This window comes from Plecotus auritus (assembly GCF_963455305.1).
Source record: "Plecotus auritus genome assembly, chromosome: 3".
NCBI classification, from domain to species: Eukaryota; Metazoa; Chordata; class Mammalia; order Chiroptera; family Vespertilionidae; genus Plecotus; species Plecotus auritus.
The window spans coordinates 160,475,112-160,501,656 of record NC_137772.1 but is presented as its reverse complement, the minus strand read 5'-3'; the positions used below and the strand labels follow the sequence as shown (position 1 = coordinate 160,501,656).

The window sequence follows — 26,545 nt, the reverse complement described above, 5'->3', positions numbered from 1 at the left end:
ATTTTCAGAATAGGCATTTACTTGAATACATTCTATTTTAAAATTATGCTTTCTAATTTCTCATTAGAAATTTACTTGTTTATTTTGACGTAAAAATCAGAGTTTTTCTACTACATGTTTTAAAATAACCTAGTACCAGAAGGTTGTGAGGACAAGGCTAGTTAACATTATAGAGTATCTAACATGTGCAAACCACTCTACCTTGTGCTAAGGAGAGAAGAAAAAAAAAACCACCTAAAAGGAAGAAAAAAATGTATTCTTCTCATGGTAGACTCCAAACAGAAAACCTACTAGTCTCAAGATGTGAGTTCTGGTCATGTAGGATTTTTTGTTGTGAAATATCTGTGAGATCTTGGGCAGGCTATTTAATTAGGAATTAAATTTTCACTTGAGAGACTTGTACATGGGTGATTACATAAGGTCCCTATAGGCCAGGAATTTCAGGTTTCTGTGGATAACTACTTCGTCCATCAATGCAAAGAAGGTAAAAAAGTATGTGCAGGCTTCAAAGATTTGAAATGTCATCACTTTGAAAGAATTGTTTTGTGGCACTTAAATCATAGGCTCAATTTATTGAAAAAACAGACAACCAATGCCTTTTTTTCCCGTCGTTAGTATTTTGTATTTTTTGAAGGTGGGATATATGTTAAGGTTTAGTACCAGTAGGTAGATGATTCTGTAGATACCATACTGAAAACTTCAATATGCATGAATCATGTGAATGCTCCACTTATGAATATTAATATTGACTATTCATTGGGTTGAGATAACAAAGTTCTGCTTTTATTTTTATACTAGAGGCCCGGTGCACGAAATTCATGCACTTTGGGGGTGGCCCCTCAGCCTGGCCTGCACCCTCTCGCAGTCCGGGAGCCCTTGGGGGGAATGTCCGACTGACTGCATAGGCCTGCTCCTCACTCAGTCTCAATTGGCTGGACCCTAGCAGCAAGCTGACCTACTGGTTGGAACATCTGCCCTCTAGGGGTCAGTGCACGTCATAGGGAGCGGTTGAGCGGCCTTAGCATATCATTAGCATATTAAGCTTCAATTGTTTGGAACGGAGGACCGGACACTTAGCATATTAGGCTTTTATTATATAGGATAGGACAGTGGTCAGCAAACTCATTAGTCAACAGAGCCAAATATCAACAGTACAACGATTGAAATTTCTTTTGAGAGCCAAATTTTTTAAACTTAAACTTCTTCTAACGCCACTTCTTCAAAATAGACTCACCCAGGCCATGGTATTTTGTGGAAGAGCCACACTCAAGGGGCCAAAGAGCTGCATGTGGCTTGCGAGCTGCGGTTTGCCGACCACTGGGATAGGATATTTCATCCACCACCAACTGAATTAAAGTATTCCAATGAATCAAGAGCTAAAGAAAAAATTTACCATTCTTTTATCTCTCATAATCTTATATAATAAAAGGCTAATATGCAAATAGACCAAACGGCAGAATGACTGGTCACTATGATGTGCACTGACCACCAGGGGGCAGATGCTCAATGCAGGAGCTGCTCCCTGGTGGTCAGTGTGCTCCCACAGGGGGAGTGCCACTCAGCCAGAAGCCCTGAGCTGGGCTCACGGCCGGCGAGCAGTAGCAGTGGCGGGAGCTTCTCCCTCCTCCACAGCAGTGCTAAGGATGTCCAACTGCTGGCCTAGGCCTGCTCCTATCAGTCAGACATCCCCCAAAGGCTCCCAGACTGTGAGAGGGCGCAGACCGGTCTGAGGGACTCCTTCCCTCCCCAAGTGCATGAATTTTGTGCACCAGGCCTCTAGTAGTTAATAATAATGGTTAGTGTGGGCTTTTATGCACTTGATACAGTTTGTTTGTTTATTTTTAATCTTCACCTGAGGATATATTGTTTTTCTGTTGTTTTGAATTTGTTTGTTTTTGTGGGGTTTTTTTTTTAAGGGAGAGGGAGAAAGAAAACATTGATTGGTTGCCACCCTTACATACCCTGACCTGGAATCGAACTCACCCACCTTTTGGTGAGTGCTCCAATCCAGGCCCCTCTGCCCCCCAGGGTGATCCTATTTAGTTAAGTGGATACTAACAATCTCTGTTATAGCTGAGAAAATAATGGTGATGTTAATTATTTTCCTAAAGTCAGTTTGACAGTAGTGGATCTGGGCTTTCCAGATACCCCCAGAACGTGAACACTTTATGCTACTTCTCCAGGGTTTTGACTAGGGGACATTAAGAGTAAGTCCTGCCCTGACCGGTTTGGCTCAGTGGATAGAGCATCGGCCTGTGGACTGAAGGGTCCCAGGTTCGATTCCGGTCAAGGGCATGTACCTTGGTTGCAGGCACATCACTGGTAGGAGGTGTGCAGGAGGCAGCTGATCGATGTTTCTCTCTCATCGATGTTCCTAACTTTCTATCCCTCTCCCTTCCTCTCTGTAAAAAATCAATAAAATATATTAAAAAAAAAAGTCCTTAAATTTCAGTTCTAAGTTAGACTTAAGGAATATATTGTGCTGGAAGAAGCTTTTAATAATTCCTAAGAGAGAATACAAAAAGTTGAAGATCTTGTGCTTGCCCGCAGTAATATCTACATGCTTGTTGAATGGTTAAGACACTACTGTAAAAATGATAAGTACTCCATGGCAATATGTCTTTGTAGGCTGAAGTGGCAGAGAAGATGAAAAAAGCAAGGAGATTCAGGTTGTGGAATGTCTGAGGGTCTAAGCTAGTTCTTTAAATTGTATGTAGAGAAAACTGTGTGAAAGCACATGTACAGCCCTAGCTGGTTTGGCTCAGTGGATAAAGCGTCGGCCTGTGGACCAATGGGTCCCAGGTTCAATTCCAGTCAAGGGCACATACCTCTGTTGCCGGCTCCTCCTTGGCCCCGGCCCTGGGAGGGCGCTTGCAGGAGGCAACCAATTGATATATTTCTCTCACATTGATGTTTCTGTCTTTCCCTCTCTCTAAAAATCAATGGAAAAATATTCTTGGGTGAGGATTACAAATAAATAAATAATAATTAAAAACTAAAAAAAAAAAAAAAAAAAAAAAAAGGAAAGCACATGTACTATATTTCATTGGGGAAAAGGGAGTAGATTATCTTGACTGTACTGGTACCTAGCTTGGGGTGAGTACTGTTCTGGAAACTCTCTTGAGGGTAAGGAACCTTGTCTTTCTTAACTGAATTCTTTACTCTGTCTAGTGCCTTGACCATGTAGGTTCCCAATGGCTATGTGTTTTAGTTGAATTGGATTTTAGTTCAAGTTAAGAAAAAAGCATGTAGGGATTTGGGGGAAGTTTCTTCCAGAAGCCAGTATAAAATCTACCAATCTGTTTTTTAATTTTTTTTTTTTTTAAGAGGGAGTGTGAAAGGAAGGGAGAAAGAAAGAGAAAGGGAAACAACAATGTGAGGGGCATCAATTGGTGGTTACCTTCTTCACTTGCCCTGACCGGGGTGGGGATCGAACCTGCAAACCAGGTACAGTGCCCTTGACTAGGAATCAAACCCAAGACCCTTCGTTGCTTGGGCCAACGCTCAAACCATTTTGACACACCAGCCAGGGCCAATGTATTTTTTTATATACCATTTTATACAATCTAAAATAATTGACTGCATTGTAGAATTTCCTAGCTTGATAATGGTTGTGTGTTACCCAATGTACTTGTGTTTTGGATATTGGAAATCATTTTCTCTTGAAAGCTGTTTAAATGCTAATAAAAACTTCAGTCCTGTTAAATGGAATCAGGCTTTCAGAGCTGGAAGGGACATTGGAGATCCTGTAACATAGCTGACAGTACTGTGTGGGCATTCACAGAAATGTAACAGGAAATACTAAGTGAAGTTATCTGGACTGCTTGTGCTTGAAAAAAAAGTAGGTTTAAGCAGAATTAATGGATTTGTAGAGAATAAGAAGGTGATTTGGGGGCATTTTTAAGTACTTTGCAGGTTGATGGCAGTAAGTTACTTGCTTTCACTTATGTGATTTTTCTTGATATAGTTATACTGGTAACACTGATTATATTGCAGCTCACAACTGACCTCACTGAGGGAACTGGGAAGAAGAAAGATGACAAAAAATTAGTTTTATTTACATGAACAATATTAAGACTGTCGCAAGTTAATTCTTAGGTCTAAGAGAATAAATAAGAAAAAGTTAGATTGCAGTTGGTGTGTATACAAGATCTTTGAAAAAGAATTGATTCACTGGGTGATGCAGTTGGGCCATACATTTAGATTTTTGATGCAGTTGACCACAAGGGTAAAATTGTGTTTACACATGAGGGAAAGGTTGTGGTGAGTTACTCATTGTGCAGTACAAGGTATTTATTTCTACCATTTAATGCTTCTCTGCATTGAATAATTTCTCTCTTCAAGGAATTTTCAGTTTTGTAGAATAAACCAGGTGTGGAAATTCCAGACCATGACTGTCTTGTTCATAACTGTTTGCAGGGCTTGGCACAGTTCCTAATGATAATATTCCCCCAAATATTTGTTGAATAAATGACCTGTAAGTTATATCCAAGTGGGACTCCCATGGGAGTCTAAAAGTTAACATCTTAATTTCCCCCTCTCTCACCTTAAATTACACCTTTTTTTAAAAAATTCTAATTTTGTCTTGTTACATTACCATCCACCAAATGTCCCAGTTGGAAAGCTTTCATGTCACCCTTTTACCTTTCTTCTCAAATTAGTCTCCCTGGAGGGCCTTTTTATTATTACTGCTGTTATTATTATTGTTGTTGATTTTAGAGAAGGAGGAACGGGGCGGGGTGGGGGTGGGGGCAGGCACCAATGTGAAGGATACATCAATCAGTTGCCTCCCTTACAAGACTGGGGTCAAACCCGCGACCTAGGTATGTGTCCTGACGGGGAATCAAACCCAAGACCCTTCAGTGCACGAAATGAAGCCCTGACCAACTGAGCCACACTGCCCAGGGCTCAGGCCTCTTTTTAATACAATCTGTTGGTAACTCTTCCATTAGAATTTTCTTCCTGACCTGATCATATCCTTCCCCACTAATTCCCATTGATTACAAGATAAACTTTAAACTTCTTAGCTGTTGCCCACCTAAGTTCGCTGAAATTACTCTTCCCCAAAATTCCTAATAATCTTCATGTAACTAATTTAGTGGGTATTTTCTTGACTGGTATTTGATATGTAAGCAGCTTACTACTTTTTCCTTCTTGAAACTCTTTTATATAGTTATCCCTGACACAACTTGGGTTTATTACTATTATAGAGAGAGAGCACACACCATGGGGTGTGTCTCGGCAAGATGGTTGGGACCTATTTATTTGGGTAATTTGGGAAAAGATCTAATGAAATGGAGACTTGCTTTAGATTGGATGTTGTCTGAAACTGGGGCACTTTCATCATTTGACATCTTAATATTACAGGTAGGGCAGACCAAAGCAGAGGCAGAGCTGTAATTGGTCAAGAAGTAACAGTCACTCAAGAGAGGAGGAAGTTTTTAGTATTCTATGTTGCTTAGTAACCTTGTCTGATATGGTTGTTCTGTGAGGTTGTTTATGTCTATGAAACAATATGCTTTAGCTATAAACATCAGATCAGTTTGGAGTAACATTGAGGTTTAGGTATGAGCCTCAGATCAATTCCTGGCCTTCAGGGGCTGCTGTTTCTTGTCTTTCTCAGTCTTCATTTTTGGCCAAAGGCAGATGAATTTGGGCTGCAGGACATTAATTCATGATGTTCACATCTTCACTATTGCTGATATTTTGTTGTTTCAGATCAGAAGAGTAGCCATTTATGTAGTTTGTAGTTGAGCCAGGCTTATTAATCCTTTCTTCTGTTGTAAGATGAGAGGTTGAACCATCTGATGTGACAGTGGCTATTTAATAATGTTAAAACTCTGGACAGGATACCTATTCAACTGTCACACCTGATTCCTGTGGTTTTCTTCTCTGTCCATTTCCTAATTCATGTCTTTTTATTTATTTTTAAAAATATATTTCATTGATTTTTTTTTTTTACAGAGAGGAAGGGAGAGGGATAGAGAGTTAGAAACATTGATGAGAGAGAAACATTGATCAGCTGCCTCCTGCACACTCCCTACTGGGGATGTGCCCGCAACTGAGGTACATGCCCTTGACCAGAATCAAACCTGGGACCCTTCAGTCCACAGGCCTTTGCTCTATCCCAGTGGTCGGCAAACCGCGGCTCGTGAGCCACATGCGGCTCTTTGGCCCCTTGAGTGTGGCTCTTCCACAAAATACCATGGCCTGGGTGAGTCTATTTTCCAGAAGTGGCATTAGAAGAAGTTTAAGTTTAAAAAATTTGGCTCTCAAAAGAAATTTCAATCGTTGTACTGTTGATATTTGGCTCTGTTGATTAATGAGTTTGCTGACCACTGCTCTATCCACTGAGCCAAACTGGTTAGGGCTCTAACTCATGTCTTACCATTCCCGTATCTAATAAATTTCAGAGTCCTCTTAATTTTAACCTTGTAAATCTCAGGGTTGGTTCTCATTATTCAAAGTTGCCATGAAGATTCAATTAGCTATTCTGAACCATTGCTTTTAGGGGAAATACAGGGTTTGTAACTTGGTGTTATATGTGTTTCTGTTTTAAAACACCATATTTAATATACTAGAGGCCCAGTACACGAAATTCATGTACTGAGGGAGGGGGTGTCCCTCAGCCTGGCCTGCGCCTTCTCGCAGTCCGGGACCCCTTGCTCCTTACTGCCTGCCTGCAGCGGAGGCGGGAGAGGCTCCTGCCACCACCGCTGCACTTGCCAGCTGTGAGCCTGGCTTCTGGCTGAGCAGCGCACCCTCTGTGGGAGTGCACTGACCACCAGAGGGCAGCTCCTGCATTGAGTGTCTGCCCCCTGGTGGTCAGTGGCCGTCATAGCGACTGATCATTCTGCTGTTTGGTCAATTTGCATATTAGGGATTTATTATATAGGATGTTGATTCATAATATTGAACTCAAGGCCAACAGCACTATAACTTATGCCTAAACAAATCTGGCACATGTAGTTTTTTCAAGGAGATGCATCACAGCCTTCTTGTACTTAGGAATACTAGACAGTACTTTTGCACTACTATTGGGGGTCATTTTAAATAGCAAAATTACCAACAAAAAGCACAAATGTGTATAAAACCTGATGCTAAGGAGACTGAGAAGAGATACATTAGTGCCTCTTTATCCATAGTTTCTCTACCTGCAGTTTCAGTTACCCACAGTCAAATGTGATCCAGAAGTAAATAGTTAATAAGTTTTAAATTGAGCACTGTTTTTAACTCTCTCACCACTCAACTCTGTCCACATGGGTATGAATAATCTCTGTCCAGCATATCCACACTGTATACTCTACCTGCCTTCTTGGTTATCATATCAACTTTCCACTGCACTGCTTCTTAGTGCTTTACACTGAGGTACTTATTCAGCACTACCACCTTTACCATCCACACAAAGATAAAAAATTTAAAATTCCAAACCAGCTTTCCCAATGCAAACCCCTATTAATCTTTTGAAACCCAAACTAACCATCAGTTTTTTGGAGTGATCATTGCCAAATGCCTTTAAGTATTGCTTTTAAAAAGTTGTAAGATTGAAACTTGTCTTTACTGGTCTGCCCATTATTAGATGAAAAAGTTTAAGAGAAAGAGACTGAGTCTGTGTTTATTATCCAAGCCATTAGTATCATGCCTAAAAGAGTAAATGCTGAAGAGACATTTTACCAGTTAGCTTATGAATCTGCCATAGAGAACATTCAAAATGGTCAATTTCCTTATAAGATTTTTAATACAATTTCTTACATTAAATTAACATAAGGAAGAAATATTCAGGGGTAACTCTTATTGTAACCTCATACTATATCCAATTTTTCTGATTTTTAAAAATACTAACTATTGCTAATTTTGCTGGTGCTCATTCTAACTTTTTAAAAAAATATATTTTATTGATTCTTTACAGAGAGGAAGGGAGAGGGATAGAGAGTTAGAAACATCGATGAGAGAGAAACATCGATCAGCTGCCTCCTGCACTCCTCCTACTGGGGATGTGCCCACAACCAAGGTACATGCCCTTGACTGGAATCGAACCTGGGACCTTTCAGTTTGCAGGCCGACGCTCTACCCACTGAGCCAAACCGGTTAGGCTCATTCTAACTCTTTTTTTAACCATTTCTAGTTTTTTGAAAATCAGTAGACTTCTTTATTAAAATACTAGTGTCCCGATGCACAGATTCCTGCACATTGAAAGGAAATTAATTAGAAAAAAATATTTTAATGTCACTATTCGTGTCTTGCTAATGAAAAGATAATAGGATTCTACCCAGTCTCTTATCTACCTACTCCAGGACTTCTGTGAGTATCAAAGGAGATGAGGCATGGGAAAATGCTTCACAAACATTTGGTTAAACTGTATAATGTTTGCACCTGGCTATAAAGCAAGTCAGGTTCCTGGGCTGAAGAAACTCCAAGGAGGCTAGTTGCTAGGGGGAGGAAGCGGGATTGCTACGTGATGTCATTACCGGCACCCATAGTGACCGTTTCTGGGCCGGGCTGGGCTGTAGGCTGCATTTTGTGCCATGGGGTCTTGGCAGCATTGGCTGCAATTTGGTGGGGTGTCGCTCCGGGGTGGTGGTGGGGCCTGCATCCCACTTGGGGGAAGCCGAGTGTTTGTCAGCAACAGGTCCAGGTGCCGTTTATTTTTAAACTAGAGGCCTGTTGCAGGAAGATTCCTGCAAGAATAGGGCTTCCTGCGGCCTTCTCCGCCACCCTGCCTGCTTCCCTCCCATCTCTGCAGCCCTGCCTGCTTCCCTCCCATCTCCGCCACCCCGCCTGCTTCCTGCCCCGCCTGCTTCCCTCCTCCGCAGCCCTGCCTGCTTCCCTGCCGCCCTGCTTCCTTCTCTGTAGCTTCGTTCCCTTCTGCAGTGCTTGGCTTCCTTCTACGCTGTCTTCAGTCTTCGCTCTGTGCCTGGATATGCAAATTAACTGCCATATTGGTTGGGTTAATTTGCATACTCGCTCCTGATTGGCTGGTGGGCGTAGCAGAAGTACGGTTAATTTGCATGTTTCTCTTTTATTAAATAGGATGGCCAGTGCATGTCATGGCAACTGCTGTGTTGAGTGTCTGCCCCCTGGTGGTCAGTGTGCATCATAGTTACTGGTCGACGGACACTTAGCCTTTTATAACTATCTATATATATAAAACCCTAAGCAACTGGTCGATCCTTTGATCAGCTGCCTCCTGCATGCCCCCTACTGGGGATCGAGCCCGGAACCAAAACATTTTTTTTACATTGGGCTTATCTGCTTTTTACTGATACTGATGGTCATCATGTTTTCTTTAACCAGATGATTAGCATTTCAGGGATTCTTAGAGGTGCTAACTACTATGGTTATTTAATGAATTTTATCTAAGTAAAATGGTTAAGATGCTTTTATTGTTTTATGTGTAGAAGTGCCTGCCTTCATGTGCTATTCAGTTTGTTTTATTTTACTTTCCAGAATATTGTAGTTTTAATTTACTTTTTGTCATATAAAATGGGGAGGGGCTTCCAATTAGGAGAATTATGACATGCTTAGTCCGCCAGTGTTGCTCCGTAGTTGAGTGTGACCCAGGAACCAGGATATCACAGTTCCATTCTTGGTCAGGGCACATGCCTGGTTTCAGGCTTGATCCCCAGTAGGGGGCATGCAGGAGAGAGCCAAACCACCTTTACAAAATTTGGTAAGAATTGTGCTTTCATGTAGTTTTAAACTGTGAAGTTAGCAGTAAGTGAACATACTAATTACTGGACTTATCCTTAAATTGTCTTATAATTGATGACTTGCTAAATTAATTAAGTTCTTTTGCCAAATTCTTGCCACATAATTTATTGCCTAAGTTGCCAGACTATCTGCATGGCTGTTTATCATTTTAGCTCTAATTTGTTTTTCAATCGATTTAAACATGGATCTTTGACATTTCTGAATGTAACATAAAATATTGAAGTTTTGCTCAAACTGGATCTGGTTCAAATAAAATAAAAAGGCATTAAGTAGTTATTTCTGTTAGATTCTTTGTTTAGGTAGAGGGGAGCCAAGAATTAGGGGGAAAATTCATTTGGTCTTTAAACAGATTTTTGGAGCTTTATTTCAATGGGCTTATCTGAAATTCTGAGAAATTACTTTTAAAACAATGAACTGACTGATGAGGTATAAGGGAAAAAATCTGCAAGTCTATTTACCTTATTTATATATTCTGTTCAGTCTTTTATTTAAAATTGAGATTAACAGTTGATCACTTGGGGATTTTGTCAGGCTGTTCAGTATTTAACCTTCCTTTGACAGTGGTTCTTAAGGGAGGGGCTTGGATGTCACGTGGAACAGCTTTCTAGAATCACCTCATTATCACTTTGAAAAGACACCTGATACCTAGTAGTGGGAGTTGGGATGGAGATGAGAATTTGTATTAATTTGCAATATGTAATATGTAACACACAGTATTACTTAAGAAGGTATTCTTAATGTTTGTAGTTAACACGTTAAGCACTATGTCAGTCGCCCCAATGACTGAAATGGAAAGGAAGACAAAACAGGCTTGGCGCTTAACGCGTAAAGGCCTCCTAAGTAAAACTCAAATCACATGCAAAGAAAAAGTTAAGAGGAGCTTTTCTCCCCCTAAAAGCAGTGATGCAATTAATTAGAATGAAAGATCACTCACTGTAGTTCCTGTCAGTAAATGTGAAATCAAGACTAACCTGGGAAAGATAATTTTGGGTAACGATACCTTATTGAAATTAACAAATTTTAATTTTTTGGTAGGTTTATGGCTACAAATGATTTGATGACAGAACTGCAGAAAGATTCTATCAAGTTGGATGATGATAGTGAAAGGAAAGTAGTGAAAATGATTTTGAAGTTACTGGAAGATAAAAATGGAGAGGTACAGAATTTAGCTGTCAAATGGTAAGTTGTTTTTTTACTTGCTTACTATGCTCTCTACCACATTTAAAATACTGTAATAATTGGTAAATTATCTTAGTCTTGTATTATGTCTTTCTGGATTAGGTGACTGGTGAATGTTTAGTATTTATACTTAGCATACCACATTTTCTTATAGTATCTATATTGACTAAATGTAGCCTTTTATGGTATTTTATTTCTTAAAAAGTGCATATAGGAAATTCCAGGAAGAGTGGTTCTCTCACTTGTTTGACCCAGTTTTTTTTACCTTTATTAAAAGGCCTACGTGCCTCTATCCATCTCTATATTCCAGTGTTCAAGGAAAGTACAGATGAAAATAAGACTTAAAGAATAGCAGCAGTTAAAACAACATCATTAACACAAATCAACACTGATGATAAAATAGTTACAAAGAACCTTTTTAAAAAAATATTGATTTCACAGAGGAAGGGATGGGGAGAGAGAGATAGAAACGTCAATGATGAGAGAGAATCATTGATTGGCCGCCTCTGCACGCCCCCCACTGGGGATTGAGCCTGCAACCTGGGCATGTGCCCTGACTAGGAATCTCCTGGTTCATAGGTTGATGCTCAACCACTGAGCCACACTGACGAGGCTACAAAGAACCTTTCTTTAAAATTGTGAGAATTCCCGTTGTCTTTGTGTGTACAGTACAGTAGAAGCATCACGTTAGACATGATGTTAAGAAGAAAACTTGAAAGTTGTACTTACTCTGTTAATGCATCTATTTAATTTATACATACCAAATATTAGGAATCCTTAATTTACATAGTAAGATATTAGTAAGTATAACCTGTAGTTTCATATAGAAATTAAATTATGGAATTTCATGTCATTTTATGTTATATAATATTTGATAATTTAAATGAAGTATTGTCTCATTACTATTCCTTTATTGGATTCCTTACATAGGTTTTTAATTTGTTTTGAGCTAAGCCTTTAGATACTTGCTGTAAGAGTAGGCAAAAACGTGAGACTCATAGATCAATATAGAATTTCTAGACACGCAGTACAACTTTTATATAAGTTTCTTTAACTTGGGACATTTTCATCTTTTAAGTTTTTTTTGCCTTGTGCTTAATAAACAAAGTTTTGTTCAAAATATATGCTGAACATTTTCCACCCTTTAAATACAATAAGAAAAAGTAGTCTTTGTTCTAGATTGAGGGTCATGAGGTATGTAGGTCTTTTATCACTTGAATATGAATCTTAACTTACAGGAATCTGAGGCTTTTGATTTTTGATGATCTTTTATACTTAAAATTAATGGGTTGGGGAAGAAATTACATATTAAAAAAATAAAAGAATTAAGATAAAAAAGGTAGTAAATTCGATAAAACTCAAGATCTGCTTCTTGGAAGAGGGAAAATCCCAATAGATACATAAATTACTAAAGTAGTCTGATCAAGAAATTGGGAAAATTGTCAAAGAACTTATCATCCAAAGGACAGTCAGGCCCAGAAGTCTTTCACATACTCTCTGAAACCTCAAAGAGTATATAATTCCAGTACACATAGTTCTAGTACTATTCCAGAACATAAAGTATGAAAACCATCCCGTCTTTTATTTTAGCTAAATACTGATAACAAGTTTGACGAAATAAAGATAACACTAAAAAAGAAAACTACAGACCAGTTTCATTTAAATGTTCAAAATAAAATTAGACAGTATATTAAGTGTAACATACCATGATCAAATGAGGTTCATTGCAAGAATATAGTGCAGTTCAATATTATGTGCTTTATTAATACATTTGTTTCATCAGGTTAATAGATCAGAGGAAGGAAAAAACTACCTGGTTAATTGTCAAGATACTGTGAGATTCTACCTTGATTTTGATTTAGAAAAAAAGCACACACACAAAAAAAAACAACATAACTCAACACTTAGGTTACTTTGGATAATTAGAGGAGTGAAGCACCTTCCAAAGACCAGCATCATATTTAATATGTCATTAGTGGGGAAAAACAGGTCAGGGATGCTTTATCTCACTAGAGAGAATTCATCACCAGTTTGAAGTAAAACATTTAATAATATGAATTTGATAGTATCTTTTTAACATTAAAAGTTCACAAACACACATTCACACCTCAACACAAATACCAATAAATTACCAGATACCTCCACACAAAAGTCAAGTACAAGGCAAAAATGTGTCTCTGTCCCAGCTACATTTCTTTTGAAGATATTAGCCACTGTAAGACAAGGTACATGGGAAAAATTAAGTCAATATAGAAAAAAATATTAATGTAAACAATGAGAATTCTGTGAAGTAACAATGTAAAATTAATGAACAAAAATCAATAACTTTCATATACGCAGGTAATAGCCAGTTGGAAGATAGGGAAACAAATGTCCATTTATTACAGCAACAGAAAGACAAAATGCCTCAGAGTAAATGTAACAAAATATGTTACAATGGTGACCTTGAGTATAATGGTGACCTATTGTATAATATAAGAGAAACGTAACAATTTTATCTTTTTCAAAACTTACATCAGGGAAAACTTTAAAATACTCCTAATGGATAACAAAAATGTACTTGTAACAATGGAAAGACATTCCATGTTCTTGGATCAGGATAACTCAATTTCTCTAGATTAATTTAATGCTTACCTAATTATAAAAATCAGTGCTTTTCCCCCACAAGATAGACAAGTTGATTCTAAAGTAAATTTTGGTGGGAAGGAGAAGAGGGCAGGGTGTTTGCTCAAGATAGCCAAGAAAACCCTATAAAAGTATAACAAGAGTGGGAGTGGGAGCGTTGATTAGCCTTATTTGAAAGGAAAACATGTTTCTCTAATCAAAGCAGTGAAGTAGTGAGTCATTAATAGAACAATGAAGTAAAATAGAGTGGAAAGTACAGGATGAAGGTGGCAGGTGAAAATTAGATCTTTTTTCAGAAGACTAGATAAACATTTGAAAAAGATAAAATTGTACTTTTACCTCACACAACATCCCTACTTAGGGTCACCATTGTTTTGTTCACCTTAAATTAGTTTTGCCTGTTTGTAGAACTTGATTTAAATAGAGTCATACAGTATGTGTAGGTTTGTGTCTGGCTTTTTTCACTCTCATATAATCTGTGAGAGTTATCTATGTTGGATGTATTGGTGTTTCATGAGTTTATTACTGATTAATAGTCCATAATACCACATTCTGTTATACATTTGGTTTCTTTCTAGAGTTTGGTTACTGTGAATAGAGATAAAATAAACATTCTTGTATGAGTCCTTTTTAACTTAGTTCCTGTGTCTTTATTTCTTATGGATAAATACTAAGTATGAAATTGCTGTTGTCCATTTTGATTTTTTTAAGAGGCTGCTAAATTGTTTCTTAAAATATTTGTACCATTTTACATGAAAGTACTAGTTGTACCACATTCTCACCAACACTTGGTTGTGTCACTCTTTAATTTTAGCCGTTCCCATGGGTATGCTGGTATAGTTTTAGTTTATATTTGCCTAATAACTAATGATATTCAGTGTTATTTTGTGTTTATGGCCATTTGTTTATCTTTTGCTGACTTTTCCCCCCGATTTTTATTTATTTTTTATTTTTTCCCCATATAAAAACACATTTTTTTATCAATTATGAATACCAATGATCATCACTTTATTACAATATCTTCAACAAGATAAAGCAACCCAGTATAAAAATGAGCAAAGCATGAAAAGATAGTTCACCGAAGAAATAAATACAAATGGCCAATAAACATTGAAGAACCAATTTTTAAAATTGAGTTTATCTTTTATTATCAAATTTTAGGATTTCTTCATATATTCTGGATATAAGTCCTTTGGCACTTATGTGTTTTGTAAATATTTTCTCCCAGTTTGATGAGCTTAAGTTTTTAATTTTAGATTTGAATTTAGTTTAATTTAAAAATTACTTTCAATTTTTCTTTTATGGTTATTACTGTTTCCTAAGAAATCTTTATTTATGTTAAGTTACAAAGATTTTCTCCTGTGTTTTCTTCCAAAAGCCTTATAGTTTCAGCTTTTACTTTTAGTTCTATGATCTATCTTGAAGTAAATTTTTAAAATGTTTTTACTGATTTTTAAAGAGAGAATAATGGAGAGGGAGAAACATTGATGTGAGAATGGAACATCGATTAGCTACCTCCTGCATACCCCCTAGTGGGGATTGAGCCCCAAACTGGGGAATGTGTCCTGACCAGAATTGAACTGGCAATCTCTTAAGTGCACAGGATGACACCCAGACAACTGAGCCACTGAATTAATTTTTATGAAGTAGGAAATGAGTTCATTCTCCCCCCATAAAGATATCCAGTTGTTGAAGTGCCATTTACTGAAACACCTTTTCTCCCTGCTGAATTGGCATCTTTGTCAGAAATCAGTTAACTATAAAGGTGTGGGTCTATTTCTAGACTATTCTATTCTGTTGATCTGTCTATTCTAAAACCAGTACAACACTGTTTTATTAATGTAGTCAGGCTTTTTCATTCTTGGCACTATAGATTTTTTGGGCCAGGTAATTGTTTGTTGTGAGGAGTTATTCTGTGTATTGTAGGATGTTTAGTAGCACTTTGTCCTTTACCCACTATTTGCCAATAGCATTCCTTCTTCCCCTCAATAGTTAGTGACAACCAGATGTCTACCAAAGGGTGAAAATCAACCTTGGTTGGGAAATGCTGGAATACATCTGTAAAAGTCTAAAGTAAGGTAGTGTAAGTTTTCTAGTTTTATTCTTTCTTCCCCAATTTCAGGTTCTTATATTTCCATCTAAATTATAGAATCAATTTGTCAATTTCTTTTTTTTTTAAAATAAATAAGGTAACTTAAATTTTGAGTGGGACTTTGTTGAAGCTGTAGAAATATTTGAAGAGAATATTTTAACAAGAATGAGGCTTTTAATCATGAATTGCAGTATCTTGAATTTTTTTGTTGATTCTTCAGGATTTTCTACCTAAATAATTGTCATCAGTGACTATCCCTCTTTTAATCCTGATTTTGGTAATTTGTGTTTTCTCTTTTTTCTCTTCAATTCCTCTAGGGATTTACAAACTTTACTACTTTTATCAAATAACTGATTTTATGGCTTGTTAATTTTCTCTGTTACTAATTGCCTATTTTGTTGATTTCTTATTCTTTCTTCCTTTCTAATTCTTAAACATTTATATTTTTCTCTTAAGTACTTCTTGAGCTATATCCTATAAATTTTGATGTTTTCATTATTTTTCTATTTGAAGTATTTTTAATTTCCACTGTGATTTTTTTCCTTTGATCCATGGATTATTTAGAAGCAATTTTCAAATGTTTGGAGGTTATGTAGATGTTTGTTTTTATTTTTACTGGTTTCTAATTTAATTCCATTATGGTCTGAAGACCACACACTCTTTAAGATTTAGGGTCGTTTTGTTTGTTTCTTTGTTTTTTGGTTTCCTGTTTCGTCTATTTACTGAGATTTGTTTTATGTTTCGGCTATGGTAGTAGGTCTTGGTGAATGTTACATGTACACTTAAATGAAAGTGTATTCTGTAGTTGAGTACATTATTTTAGAAATGTCAATTATGTCAGGTATATGACAGTATTGTTCAGATTTATATCTTTAGTGATTTTTTTCTTTTGTTGATATTAAATACTGAAAGAGGGATGTTAAAATTTCAGCTATGGTTGTCAATTTATCTCTTAAGTGTTTTTCTCTTAAATGTCGATTTGTTCATGTACTTTAAAGCTCAATGACTGGGTACATACACATTTACAATGATACCTTTTTGATATTTGACTTTTATGAGTATAAAATATTTCTCTTTAAATATACCACATCTTGAAATACATTTTCTCTTATGTTAAAATATCTTAACTTTTTTAAAATTAGTATTTTTATAGTATATCTCTCTATATTACTTCATTTTAATCTCTTTTATTTTTTAACTTCTGTATTTCGTAGACTTCAGATAGGTAGTCCATTGACATTTATTGTCAATCCTATATAATAAAGATGTAATATGCAAATGGTCATTATGCCGTGAAGCGTAACGACCAACCGCGTAACCACCGGATCACAGATCAGCAGGAGGGTGGGGCAGCGAGCTACAAGTGGACGGCGGAGAGCTACAGGAGGGGGCAGGGCAGCAAGCTATTGGAGGGGGGAGGTGGCGGGGGATGCTAAAAGTTTGATTTGGGGGCTCCCGGGACATCTGAGACCCTGAAAGTATAAAAACTGTTATATTAGTAATACTAAGTTGTTAGTTTCCCTTTGACTTCCTTTTCTCATAAGTGCACAATATAACTTTCCAGAGGCCACATGATATGTGATATTACAACAGATTGAATCCAGTTGTTTTAAGCCCAAACATTAATTTGTAAAAATGTAAAATTTTCACATTTTTATTTTTTGAAGAATATAATTATTTTGTCTTTAAAATATTACTTATGTGCCCTAGCTGGTTTGGCTCAGTGGATAGAGTGTTGGCCTGTGGACTGAAGAGTCCTGGGTTCGATTCCGGGCAAGGCATGTACAGTTGCAGGCTAGATCCCTGACCCTGGTTGGGACATGTGTGAAGACAGCTAATCAATGTCTCTCTCTCACATCAATGTTTGTCTCTTTCTCCCTTCCATTCTCTCTAAAAATCAATGGATAAATATCCTCAGATGAGGAATAACAACAACAAAAATAAATGCATATATTACTTATGTTGCCCGTGCAGGAGGCAGCCAATCGATGATATTTCTGTCTATCCTCAGCATCTCTAAAAAATCAATGAAAACATATTTTTTAAAATATTTATGTTAATTTATTATTGTCACTTTTAAATTTCAATATGGTAAATATTGACAGATATAGCCCATGTAAAAAAAAGTTCTTGGGGTCTTTGTTGATTTTGGAAGTGTCTATAAGGATTTATGAAACCAAAAAGTTGGGAATCACTGTATTATAATATTTAATTTTGATTTCCTCTATTGACTTTTTAGAAAGCTGTTTGCATTACTATTTTTGATATTCACTCTAGGCTAGGGATTAAAAATTGCATCTTAAATTTATCACAATTCTATCTAATAAAGAGGGAATGTGCTAATTGACCATCACGCCCTCACAAAGATGGAAGCACCCAGTCCCCTCAGTCCCGCTGGGGTGGCAGGCGTGCGTCACGGCTGGGCTCACCCCCAGAAGGGTCTGGCTGCTTCGTGCACCTGCCTCCGGAGTCCCCCAGTCTCCTCAAATATCAGCTGCCCAGCCACCCAGGGCCGCTTGAGGCTCAGGTAACCAGGGCTGGCTGAGGCTTGCGCTGCTGGCAGTGGCAGCAGCAGAGGTGTGTGATGGGGGCGTCGCCTTCCCCTGATCACAGGGTCACCTCCCACCCCTGAGGGCTCCCAGACTGTGAGAGGGGGCAGGCCGGGCTGAGGGACCCTCCCCCCTCCAGTGTATGAATTTTCATGCACTGGGCCTCAAGTCTATTAATAAAGTTAGTTATTGCCCTAGCTGGTCTGGCTCAGTGGATAGAGCGTCGGCCTGCGGACTGAGGGTCCCGGGTTCGATTCCGGTCAAGAGCACATGTCCAGGTTGCAGGCTTGATTCCTGGTGTGGGGCGTGCAGGAGGCAGCTGATCCATGATTCTCTCGCATCACTGATGTTTCTCTCTCTCCCTCTCCCTTCCTCTCTGAAATCAATAAAAATATATTAAAAAATAATAATAATAAAATTAGTATTGTACCACATGATATAAATTATAAAAGCCTTGCAATAACTTTCATCTTTCTCCTGTCTTTGTGCTATTGTAATATATGTAATTTTAAAAATATAGCCGCGCGCGCGCGCGCGCACACACACACACACACACACACACACACACATTTACCATTTCTCGTGATCTTTCTTTATTCCTTTCTGTAAATCCAAGTTATCATCTGGTTGAATTTTCCTTTAGCCTAGATAGCTAATTTTAGGTCTGGTGGCGATACATTCTCAGTTTTTAATTGAAATTGACTTAATTTATCTTCATTTTTAAAGGGTAATTTTACTGGATATGGAATTCAGGTAGTTTTAGTTCCATCAGTAGCTGGCATTTAAATTATTGTTTTCTAAAATAATAGTTTTAGAGGTTTTACATTTATTACCTGCAGTAAAGTTAGTTCAAAAAAAGCTGTTTTGTCATTAATGCAAGCTAGAACTCTTTAAATTAATTTTTTAATTCCTTTTATTTTCACTGCCAATTTTTATTGTTTCACATTAGTTCTCCATATATGCTATGTCTTTGTTGTCACTGCCATTATTTTGGATTGGGCTATTCTTGGATTTCTTTAACATTTTTGTTTATTTTTCTTCCTTCTCTTAATTTCCCAGATTTCTCTCCCTACTACTTCTCTAGTCAAGCAGCATTTATTGATTAAGCATATATATGTGAAACACTGACCAGAGTATTTATCAAATTAAACTATTTTCATTCTGCACTTATGCTTGAGAAAATTCATTGGCTCCCAGTTTTACCACAACACATTTAAATTAATTGGCCTGACATTAAAGGTTCTCCATAATGTCCCAGGGGCCTAAGTTTCCCATTATGTTTTTCATCTGCCTTTTGTATCAAACAACTTCTTTTCTCTCATTTCTTTTTCAATATGTATTCCACTTATTCTAGTCTCTGAACTTTTTATATGAAATGCTCTTTTTTTCTAGCTATATCCCATCAAAGCCCAATACCTAAAAAACTCTTTAGGTACAATCTCCTGTAAAAACTAACATTGAATTTAAAAGTCTGTTTGTTTGTTTTTACAAACATTGTGCAGCCTAGTGAATGCCTTCAGTTCATTTCTAATGTAGACATGTTAATTCCTCACCTCACCAACCAGACAGTACATTTTTGATGATAGAGGTATACTATTCACTACAGTGCTGAATACAATGGCTCCTCCTCAATGAGTAGTCATGCACTCAACATTACCTATTTTGTGTGCTAAATTCTTTAGGAAGGACGCAAAGCTATGACCTCAGCCAGTGGACCTACATGCAAACCTATAATAGTATAAAATCCTAATATGAAAAGCATATACCACAAGATGCTTTGGGAGAACAAAGCAGTACTACCTTAAGTTTCATTATACTATAATGGAAATCAGCGGGGAGGGGGGATTGGAAACTAACCGCAAGGAGTTTATGTATCAAGAATTTCTTTTATGCCCTTATTTGTATATTAATCATTTCGGCATAGTGTGTTTACTTTGTGTTGACAGGTGCTAGGCAGGAAAGTTAATGTTTCTGTTTGTTTATTTTTCTGTTTTTGTATTTATCTAGATTAAAATTTTTGGTTTTCTTTATATTACAGCCTTGGGCCTTTAGTGAGTAAAGTGAAAGAATACCAAGTAGAGACAATTGTAGATACCCTCTGCACTAACATGCTTTCTGATAAAGAACAACTTCGAGATATTTCAAGTATTGGCCTTAAAACAGTAATTGGAGAACTTCCGCCAGCTTCCAGTGGTAAGCAAGAAAGGTCACTTTTTTTTTCCTATTTCCCTTTGGAGGTATTTCTCTTCTCTTTCTCCCCCCCCCCCCCCCCACTCCTGGTCAGGGAGGGAGAGAGGTGTCCATCCTAAAAGATCTTTGGTAATCATCCCTTTGAACAACTAAGAAAAAAATACCAGAGTCTTATTTTTGATTAAAAATTCACTTTTAAATGAATTATTTTATTGGATTTAAGTATCTCATAGGAATTTAAATATCTGAATGATTCTTACATTGGAGCAAGATTTAATATTGTTGTATGTTCCATGACTATAGAATAATTATGTCATCCTATGCAATGAGGCAAAAGATAATCAAAATCATGAGTTATTTCTCATTAGCTCTTTATTTTCAATATTAACTTTGCTTTGCTTTAAAATTTATGATATAAAACATTTAACACTATTAAGACAGCTGTGAAATAGTTCAGTTTACTAGTATCTTTAGGTAAGGTTGAATCTCTTATAACTACTTGATAATTTTAAAAACCTTAAAACTCGCCCTAGCCGGTTTGGCTCAGTGGATATTGTGTCAGCCTGCAGACTGAAGGGTCCCAGGTTTGATTCTGGTCAAGGGCACATGCCTGGGTTATTGGCTCTATCCCCAGTAGGGGCATTCAGGAGGCAGCCGATCAATGATTCTCATCATTGATGTTTCTCTCTCTCCCTCCCTATCCCTTCCTCTCTGAAATCAATAAAAACATAAAATAAATTAAAAAATAAATTAAAACCTTAAAATGCAATTATTTCACCAACTCAAGTATCTTATTTATAAATGTATTAGCTATATTGATATTTTCCTTACTTTTTTTCTCATTGAAACATTTTTGTTTTTAGCTGATTTCTCGTTAACCATTCAGATTCTTTTTTGTAAAATTTTTTTCTCTCACTTTTTAAAAACCCAAATCTACTTTAAAATAGTAACCTTGATTTATGAGTTCTCTGGAACAACATTTTCACTTTGTAATGAAGTTATGGAATCTTTGGATTGGAATGGATTTTATTAGAGATTACAGTTCTCTCTCTCTCTCTCTCTCTCTCTCTCTCTTTTAAATAAACCATTTTGGTTTTTGTGTTTGATCATTAGTTTTTAAAATTCACTAAAATTTAAAAGTCTAGGTTACTGGTAAAGAAGACTTCAATAGAGAAAAATCTCATTGCTGCTTTCCAACCACTTACAGCTACTATTGACTCCGTAGTTGGCATTCATGCCATGCATAGAAATTGATGTCCAGTAGAACCTATCTGAATCGATATTGTTTTCCATGGGTCACGTACTCCTTGTGCAGTTATTATCTCATTTTGTGAATGTCTAATAAATTATTTTATTGAGAAACAACCTATTTTGAAATACATAATTTTGTGACACGGATCTCTTGAATCCGTCTCATAATCAAGTTTAAAGTTGTCGAATATTTGGCAACCTCCATGAGTATAAGGTGGAATTTAAAATACTTGCCTTGAAATTATTATCGGTTTCTTATTTATGCAGGTTCTGCATTAGCTGCTAATGTATGTAAAAAGATTACTGGACGTCTTACCAGTGCGATAGCAAAGCAGGAAGATGTCTCTGTTCAGCTGGAAGCCTTGGATATTATGGCTGATATGTTGAGCAGGTAAATGTGCCTATAATTTGTATTAGTTGTAATAAAAATATTATGTGCATTTATTAAAAACCCCTTCTGATAAGTATAATAGAACTTGGTCTAGAATTATTCATGTTTAAATTGTGGCTGTTTTATAAATATGTGTGGGTGGTTAGGAATTGGAGAAATAAATTTGTGATTTAAATATTTCAGCAAATTTTTTATGTTTTATTTTACTTTTATATCCATGAATACAATGATCTACTGAGATAAGATGTATAGGCATGGCAAATTTTTCATTTAATGTTTATAAACTTCAGTAACCAAGTTTACACTGCATGTTTTTGAGGAGGAAGGAACTTGTCTTTATACATTTGTTGCTTTTCTACTTTCCTCTGGAAGACAAATTTGGGGAGATACAAAGATCTCAACAAGTCACAGGGGAAAGTACCTTAAAAGACCTGTCAATTTCAGTTTACCCTTGATTTTCATAATCATTCTATGTCATCATTATTCTATTAGTTGTGGCTAATGCACTTCTACTGGAAAATAAATAATCAAGTGACTTAGTGTGGTACATATTGAAGAGGTATCATCCTGACACACAAAGAGCTTATACTCTACAATAGGGGATTAGAATGCAAATGGCTATAAGGCAGAATGAGACTAAATACTAACTGCAAATATAGTGTGTTTTAGGGTCTAAAATGGAAGTATTAAAAGTTTAGTTAGACTTTTTTTGTCTTCTGTGTGCTTTGATTTACTAGGATTGTTTTGGCACATAGATATTTGACTGCTATTGACTTACTGAACCACACATGTGAAATGATTTGGAAGAAAGGGTTGGACCAACAGGATAATTTAGTATATAGATGTGTAGAAGAATGACAGTAGAAAGGGGGGGTAGTCAAGAGATACTTTGAGTTGTGAACCCTGAAAGAGCTGTAATAGAGAAGAAAAAGCTATCAGTAGAGAACATTATTTTATAGATCTGGGAAAGGGAAAATTACAAAATCATATTGTGTTTTTAATTTTTAATGTACTCCTAAGTCTGTTGGTTGGATAACATAAGTCTAGATTCCAGAAGGTGGTAATTTAGGGATACAAATTTCAAAACTACATTCACTTAGCTCGAGTTTTCAGTTGGGTTGGTAGAGATAGTAAGAATTTAGTTGTCCTTTCATTCTGATTTTGGATTAGGTCATGTAAATTTTTACTCTTTGAATACATTGGGTTCAGGGACCAGACATTTCAGTAATGCTTAAACATCTTGAATTTATTTGTTTTCTTTCTTTTTTTTTAATTTTCTTTTAAGGCAAGGAGGACTTCTTGTTAATTTTCATCCTTCAATTCTGACCTGTCTACTCCCCCAGTTGACCAGTCCTAGACTTGCAGTGAGGAAAAGAACCATTATTGCTCTTGGCCATCTAGTTATGAGCTGTGGAAATATAGTTTTTGTAGATCTTATTGAACATCTTTTGTCAGAGTTGTCCAAAAATGATTCCATGTCAACAACAAGAACCTACATACAATGTATTGCTGCTATTAGTAGGCAAGCTGGTCATAGAATAGGTAAGCGATATTGAAATATTTTCAAGTTTTCTTTAATTAAAAAAAGTATTAATGAATGTTTTTAAGTACCAGTATGCTTTTCTTAGGTGAATACCTTGAGAAGATAATTCCTTTGGTGGTAAAATTTTGTAATGTAGATGATGATGAGTTAAGAGAGTACTGCATTCAAGCCTTTGAATCATTTGTGAGAAGGTAAGTTACTAAGATCTCTATTTTTTCAAATAAAATTTTTCTTTAATAAGAGCTAGATTAAGTAGGTGAGGAGAAATGGGTTATTTTACTGACAGCCTGGAGTCAGGCCAGAAATGTATAAATGTATAGTGAATTTCTTTTCAACAGTTTTTGAGGCCTGTCACATACGTTTTGCTAGGGCAGTGGTTCTCAATTTGGAAACCTTGACTCAAAAAAAAAGAAATGCAATTATGTACTAGAAGGGGCCATGTAACAGAGTTTTCCCCTCTTTGCCTAGAATTGACAGTGTAGTAGTACAGTACAGTGTCTTGACAGTACAGTGTCTTGAGACTTCTCTGGTTGTTATCTGCAGCAATCCATTGGTGCACTCAATGGTTTTAAGTAGCTTTATAGTCATATCAAATTGTTAAAATCAGAAATTGTGGGAATTGTTTTTGTCCTTTTAATTGAGAAACAAATTATTCCTTTATTTTGGGGCATTTATATGCTCTTTCTTCTTAACATACAGCTAGATAACCAAACCTAGATGAATGTACACTGACATTTTCATAAATAATCCTAATTGCTAAAGAGAGCAAGTTCATATGGGCTTAATCCTCTAATCATATGTTGAAAATATACAGCATATAGTATTCCCCCTTTATCCATGGTTTCTCTTTTCAGTTACCCACTATCAACTGGTCCAAAAATATTAAATAGAAAATTCCAAAAATAAAAGAAGTTATAAATTTTAAATTGCACCCTGTTTTGAGGAGCCTAATGAAATCTTGCACCATTCTGTGGGGATGCAAATCATCCCTTTGTCCAGCATATCCATGCTGTATATGCTACCAGACCTTTAATTAATAGCTGTTTCTGTGCTTTTTTTTTTTTTTTTTTCTTAATACAGTCATATGCTGCTTAATGACAGGGATATATTTTGAGATATTTCTTCTTAGGTGATTTCCTCCTTGTGCAAACATCAGAGGGCACTTACACAAACTTAGATGGTATAGCCTACCACATACCGAGACCATGTGGAATCTAGCCTATTGCTCTGTGGGGGAGGAAAAATAATTTTCTCTCTACCCTTCTAGGTTTTTAGTTGAAACTCATTGTAATCAGACAGATTAATAAGAAAAAAACAAAGTTTAATAACATGTATATCTCATGTCTACATGGGAGAGACCCATGAAAACTGACTGACTTATCAAAATGGCTGAAGCCACCCTTTAGATATGCCTTCTTTAGTTGAAGAGTAAAGAGGATGTTAGGTGTGAGGGCAGTCAGTCTGGGGATGTTACCAGGAAAAGCAAGATAAACAAGAATAAGTTTGTTATATAGATTTGAGTTCTGGCCTTCTTCATTGATAGCAGTTTCTCCCTGGCTAAATGCTCTTCCTGGTATAGCCAGGGAGAAACCATTACAAATAGAGATTTCCCTTATAAATGTAAATGCCTTTTACAAGGGATACTTTATAATTGGTCTTCAGAGCTTCTCTCATGTCTGTTGTTTCTTAAAATTAATCAGCTTAATATAATCCTTATGCCAAAAAGACATATTTTGGGGTGACAAATTCTGTTCCACTACAACTCCTAGGCTACAAACATATACAGCATGTTACTTTACAGAATACTGTAAGCAGTTGTAACACAGTGGTTAGTCTTTGTGAAATGCATTGCGTTAAGACAGTGATAGTTTTTCAGCTTCATTATAATCTTACTAGAGGTACAGTGCATGAAATTCGTGCACAGGTAGGGTCCCTAGCGGCTGCCAGCTAGGGCCTCCCTTCCCCTGGCTGCCTGCCACCAGCCGGGGCGGGGCGGCTGCGGGGAGGGACCGCGGGGCAGTTGGTTAGCCAGCCCCATCCCCTGGTCGAACTCCCTGTTGAGGGGACAATTTGCATATTAGCTTTTATTACATAGGATGGGACCACTGTCATCATACATAAAGTACTTTATTGCCTGAAAATGTGTTATGTAGCGCATGAATGTAATGGCCCCCAAATGTAAGAGTAGTAATGCTGGCAATTCCAATATGCCAGAGAGAAGCCATAAAAGTGTATGTATGTATGTACAGAGAAAAAACACACATATATAGGGTTCAATACTGTCTACAGTACAAACTGGGGAGGTCTTGGAACATAAACCCATGGATAAAGGAGGGACTACTGTATACATATTTCTTTCTATTCTACCCCATATTAACCTTGACATACCATTTGTTATAAAAATTATTCTGGCCTGGCTCCAGTGGTTGACCGTTGACCTATGAACCAGGAGGTCATGGTTCGATGCCCGGTCAGGCACATGTCTGGGTTGTGGGCTTGATCCCCAGTGGGGAGTGTGCAGGAGGCAGATGATCAATGATTCTCTCTCATCATTGATGTTTCTCTCTCCCTCTCCCTTCCTCTCTGAAATCAATAAAAATATATTTAAAAAAAAAAATCATTCCGACTTAAGAGATGTTAAAATGTGAAGGCTAAAGTAAATCTTTTAAAAATGAATCTAATGGAAGAAAAAGATGTAGTGTCATTGGTGTTGAAAAGTCTGGGATCCACTTTCCTGTGTTATATTAAAGGGGAAGAAAAAGTCTAGTAACAAAGCAAAACATGGCAAGTATTGAATCAAGGAGAAAAGTAGTTACTTAAGATAGTTTTTATTTCTTTCTTCAGATGTCCTAAGGAAGTATATCCTCATGTTTCTACTATTATAAATATTTGTCTTAAATATCTTACCTACGATCCGAATTATAATTATGATGATGAAGATGAAGATGAAAATGCCATGGATGCAGATGGTGGTGATGATGACGACCAAGGTATTTCAAATTAAGTAGAAGAAA

At 36.8% G+C, this 26,545-nt stretch overlaps 1 protein-coding gene across 2 annotated transcripts in view; it reads left to right on the top strand.

Moving 5' to 3' along the window:
- Positions 1-26,545, top strand: part of CAND1 (cullin associated and neddylation dissociated 1) — a 55,691-nt gene that overhangs the window by 2,715 nt on the left and 26,431 nt on the right. Inside the window, exons 2-7 of one of the 2 annotated variants that reach the window (XM_080660534.1) lie at positions 10,747-10,890; positions 20,195-20,349; positions 21,865-21,988; positions 23,274-23,530; positions 23,617-23,722; positions 26,376-26,521. In XM_080660534.1, the coding sequence (XP_080516660.1) occupies positions 10,747-10,890; positions 20,195-20,349; positions 21,865-21,988; positions 23,274-23,530; positions 23,617-23,722; positions 26,376-26,521 (932 nt within the window). Of the gene's footprint in view, positions 1-10,746; positions 10,891-15,508; positions 15,594-20,194; positions 20,350-21,864; positions 21,989-23,273; positions 23,531-23,616; positions 23,723-26,375; positions 26,522-26,545 lie in introns of those variants that run through there. The other variant, XM_080660535.1, reaches the window with a different exon arrangement.